Below are 5,215 nucleotides of genomic sequence, written 5' to 3' on the forward strand. Positions count from 1 at the left end.
AGTTCTGCTGGGCATGGTTGAAGGCAGCACCTTGCCCATGGCAGGTTGTATGGCCAAGTAAGGGTGTGTGTGTTGCATCCAGGATAGACACTCAGCTTCAGGGTTGAACCTGCAAATGGGAAAGCAGCAAGAACATCCATTGTCATAGAATCATAGTATCCCAGACTGGTTTGGGTTGGAAGGGACCTTAAAGATCATTCTAGTCCATTTAAAGAAAGTCTGTTTTCCTCTTCCACAGCCATGGGTTTCCAGGAGGACATACAAGAAAATGATGAAAAGGCACTTCTTGCTAAAAGACTCCTGGAAGAAGCATGTGAGAAGGAAGGACTGGATGGTAGATACTGGCTCCCAAAACTGTCAGAGATACTGGGAGTGAAGTCCAGAGAAGCCCTGAAGCATCTGCAATATGAAGACTACCTTAAGCTGGAATGTGAAGTACAGTACCCCTGGGAAACAAAGGCACTCCAAAAACTCCTGGAACTAACAGAAAACAACACATCTTTTGAGGAGCTGCAGAAGGACCGCTTGAAGATGGTGAAGGAGAGGCAAGAAGCAGCCAGGCTAGCCCTGAAGGAGCTGAAAGAAATGCACAAGAGCCGCAGACACAGCAAGGATGTTATAAGACAGAAAGAGGAGGCTCTGTGGCAAGCCATGGAGATTCCCAAAGAATTCTGGGCAGCACCGCAGGAGTCATTGGTGGATGTGTTGGAGAACATCCAGAAGCATCTGGAGAAGCAGGAGTCATCTGTGGACAGGGGTGAGAATGTTTCAGACATGGAGGTCCTGAGGCGAGCATCGGGGGGACTGGCCCTGCAGGGCATTTACAGAACCAGCAGCCTTGTGGATGTGCTGGCAAAGCGAGACCAGCTCATCACGGTTCCCAACGGATTCAAGCTTGCCAGTCCAGAGCAAGGGTCACTGCTTGAGAGGAAGGAGTTCTCCTCCTCTGCAGCAGAAGCCACTTTCACCAAGTCCATAGAGCAGCTGGGGTTCAGCATCAGTGTTTCTGCCAAAGGTGGGTTCTGGGGGTTTAATGTTGAAGCTGGTGAAGATTACAGCAGCTCCTCACGGTCAGAGAACACCCACCAGTCCAGTTCTGAGCAGAGCTACATTTGCACCACCAAGTACCAGTACCTCCCTCTGGCCTCCTGCTACTTCCAAAAGCATCAGCTTTGCCTGTCAGATGCAGCCCTGCGGGAGCTGCAAGACATTGAGCACCTTTTGAGCATCACCCAGGAAGCAGACAGGCCTAACATGCTGAAGAGCAGGTGCACGAGCTTCTTCAGCAGGTTTGGGTCCCACGTCAACCAGGGTCCCCTCCACTTTGGAGGGATATTCTGGTGGAAAGCATCTACGGAAGGATTCCAAGCAGAGCAGCGGGAAGAGATGAGGCGACAAGTGTCTGAAGCACTGAACTGCTACGTGGGGGCCAGCTACAGCAGCTTCAGCGTCAGCATGGGGGTGGACGTGGACGTTTCAAAATCCAGCTCACAGGCATCTAGCCAGGGAAGAGATGGAGGAAGTGCCCACACAGCAGTTCAGTTATACGTGACCCACACTGGGGGCCCATCACAGACGGATTCTCTTCCTCAGTGGAAACTGGGGCTTGTAACTAATAACACAACCTGGAGTGTTATCGACCGGGGCTTTCAGCTGATCCCAGTGTGGGATATAATCCAGTTCAATCACCGCAGTGATTTTAAGTCCGTCTATCAAATGAGCAGCAGCCTCAGGGCTGTGTATGAAGCACTAACGAATCACAGCATCGGCACCATGTTTGGGGATGAACTGGTCAGCGCGGTGGAAGAGGCCAGAGCTTTCGTGGAGCTCGTGAAGGCCTGGGAGGTGACGGTGGATGAAAAGAAACTGCTCACCCTGATAGATTTCAAACAGTATCTGGCTGAAAAAACCAAAAACCACAGTGTCTGGATCAACGTGTGCCTGTCGGACAAAGCACTGCAGGAGTTCCTGGTGAATACTGTTCTGTTTAGCAAGAGGTCACCTCCAAAAAACATCACCTATATCAAGTCTCTGCTGAGATGCCTCCTGGATCCTCATATCTATTCTGTGAAGGACTTCCCCAGATCTTCCTTTATTATGCAATGGATCTTCCATACTGAGGACATGCTTCCTGAAACTCCCAATGTTTCTGAGCTTGAAGATCTCACAAAGACACTGCTGCAAATGAAGGAACACATCCAGGAAGTCACCTATGCACCAGGAACCTCCGCATCTGCCATTCATGAAGCAAAGATAAAAGCCACCTTGACTGCAAGCCTATCTGTTTATTCCTTTCTCCAGTTTCTCCAGGACAGGGCACAAAAAGACATAGAACTGTTGGTGCTCTTAATTACGACCAGCACAGGATACCAGGTGGAAAGAAGCACTTTTCAGTACCTCCTTGGATATCCAGAAATTAACTTCATGATAAATGAAATGCAAATGGGACACAAGGAGTATCTGAATCTGAAGGACCAAGACATTTACAGAGCCCAGGCCTTCCTGCTGCTGACAGGTCTAACCATAACTCCCAAAGATAAAGAGGTGTCCCCCAAGCAGAAGAATGAGCGTTTAGTCTTCATGGAACATCATATGAAAAACTTATGGTCTTCAGAGATAAAAACTCTCCTGGAAAAGCACAGTGGATTCAAAGATTGGGAGATGTTGGAAAATGACTTGCATTCCTTCATCAATGGGCACTTCGATGACACATGTGATGATCTGAAGAAAAACAGTATAATCAAAGACATGGAAGACACTTTTCAAAGAACAGAGCCTTCCAGTCAGTCCAAATCCAAATCAGACAGCAGCAAACCCAAAGAAAATCAACCCATTACAAACCCAGAGTTCCTCCACTTACTTAAGCGTCTTGAACTAGAAAGTCACTATCCGAGAAAAATGGGGACAGAAGATTTCCACATCATATACAACACATCTTTACACAACAGCCAGCCCAGCAAGGACAATGAACTACCATTTTACTTCTTGCAAAAGCTTTTAACCGTGGATTATCGGGTGAGGTACCTGACCTGCAAGGACGAGCCTGATGCAGGACTCGCACCTGTGCCAAAAAACACAAAGGAAGAGCATGAACCCTCAGATTCCTTTGATGACTTTTTCACTGATTTGGAGGATGAAGCCCATGAATCTGCAACCAGGGAGAGTCGTGTGCACCCCATGGACATCCAGATGGCAATTTTTCATTGTGCTGATGATTTCATGAGACAGTACATTTCAACAAAACTTGCTTTCTGCCAGTTTGCTCTGCCTCTGCTAGTACCAAACCCGTGCACTTCACAGATAGAGCTCCCCCTCTGGTCCCTCAGCCAAATTAAAAAGAGCTGGAAAGGGGTTGAGAAGTCAGGAGAGCAGGCCAGAATTACCAGCTACAAAAACAAACTCATTTGTCAGGCAGAGACACCCATTGTGTCCTTCATACGGATTGGCAGGTCTCCCTCCTCTTCCAAGTCTCAGATCCTGAATGCTCTGCTGAGCAAACGGAAGCACGACACTTTTTTCCACCGACATTGCAAAGGCAGCACCAAAGACTGTTTGCTGATGAAAGGTGTTGTGGAGATCTCCTGGTACTGTCCCCGAGGCAGTGATGATGACAGCTTTGACTGCTGTGTTGCTTTCTGTAACCTGCGTGGAGATGTGAGGGATCATGACAAACAGCTGCAGTTTTTACAGGAGATATCAGCTGTGAATGTGGTTCTTGTATCTGAGTCTGATCAGAGTGACAAGAAAGGGATGAAAATTCTACGTGACCTGTGGCAGTCACAAAGGCCTTTGGTTTGTCTTTTAACTGAGAAAGAGAATGTCACAGCTCGCCGATCTAGCCAAAAAATAAGAATAGGTATCAAGAACAGAAATGAAGCAGACTTAATGGGTGAGCTGACAAAAACAATCAGAGATCTTCTGGGAGGATCTAGCAAGTTTCTCAGCCTTGATGCTTGCCTGGACAAAGCTCGCAAGCATGGATTCATAGTTGATGAAGATACAGACGAGTGTGTGACAGCTAAAGAAAAGGCAAAGGCCCTGATGAAGCTTCTGAAGAAAGAAAAGTTGTTTGAGATCAAGTCCCAGCTACTGCCTCTTCAAGGAAAACTGTGGTACTCATGGTGCAAAAAGGACAAAGAACTCACTCGCTTGCAGGAGAAGAGGAACAAGAGCATCGAGCATCATCGGAGTCAAATTGAATCAGAGAAGTCAGCAATAAGAAGAAAGCAACTGGATAAAGCATTCCCCCTCAATAAGCTGATGAGATCAGTCCTTGGCTTTCTTGAGTCACAGCCAGCAGATACCAAGAAATACTTCCTGCAGTGGATGAAGGTTTTCATGGATGACCTGTCCTCTGATCGCCTTGATGAACTGAAGAGAAAATATCACCAGTTATGGTCTGAAATCCTGGGAATAAAGAAAAGCAATGAAAAAAACAACCTGAAGTCTCTGATGCTGGTTAAGTTAGAAGCCCTCTCCAATGAAATAAATGATTCATCCATAGGCCTTGAGCATATTTTGAGAGAGGTAGGGCAGATTTACGAAGCTCTGGAAGCAATGAAGTCAAAGGATAAATGTTTTGCCAAACTACCAGACATCGCAGCTGATCTGATGGTTTCAGGGTATCCCATTGAGCTGATGGATGGTGACGCTTCTTACGTACCACTACGATGGGTTGGAGCAATCTTTGACAGTTTAATTGAGAAGCTGGGGGACAAAAGAGTATTTGTTCTTTCTGTTCTTGGCATCCAGAGCACAGGGAAGTCAACCCTGTTGAACGCCATGTTTGGACTTCAGTTTAACGTCAGTGCAGGGAGGTGCACTCGGGGAGCATTTATGCAGCTAATTAAAGTGGAGGAGAAGCTGCAACAGGATTTGAACTTTGATTACATGCTCGTTGTCGACACAGAAGGACTTCGTGCCATAGAGATGGCCAATAAACAGTCCCTTAATCATGACAATGAGCTGGCCACCTTTGTCATTGGCATCGGCAACATGACCCTCATCAATATCTTTGGAGAAAACCCTTCAGAAATGCAAGATGTCCTTCAGATTGCTGTGCAGGCTTTTCTGAGGATGAAGCAAGTAAAACTTTCTCCAAGCTGCCTATTTGTCCACCAAAATGTGGGAGAAATCACTGCCAAGGAACAGAACATGGAAGGACAAAGACGTCTGCAAGAAAAGCTGGATGAGATGACCATGATAGCAGCCCAGC

At 46.9% G+C, this 5,215-nt stretch overlaps 1 protein-coding gene across 1 annotated transcript in view; it reads left to right on the forward strand.

Moving 5' to 3' along the window:
- Positions 1 to 240: 240 nt before the first annotated feature.
- LOC104392738 (interferon-induced very large GTPase 1-like) overlaps positions 241 to 5,215 on the forward strand; it is a 7,408-nt gene continuing 2,433 nt past the window's right edge. The window contains exon 1 of the mRNA XM_010002173.1: positions 241 to 5,208. Within this exon, the coding sequence (XP_010000475.1) occupies positions 241 to 5,208 (4,968 nt within the window). The remainder of the gene's footprint in view (positions 5,209 to 5,215) is intronic.

Source organism: Chaetura pelagica, unplaced genomic scaffold, assembly GCF_000747805.2.
Source record: "Chaetura pelagica isolate M959 unplaced genomic scaffold, ChaPel_1.0 scaffold107, whole genome shotgun sequence".
In the NCBI taxonomy this organism is placed as follows: Eukaryota; Metazoa; Chordata; class Aves; order Apodiformes; family Apodidae; genus Chaetura; species Chaetura pelagica.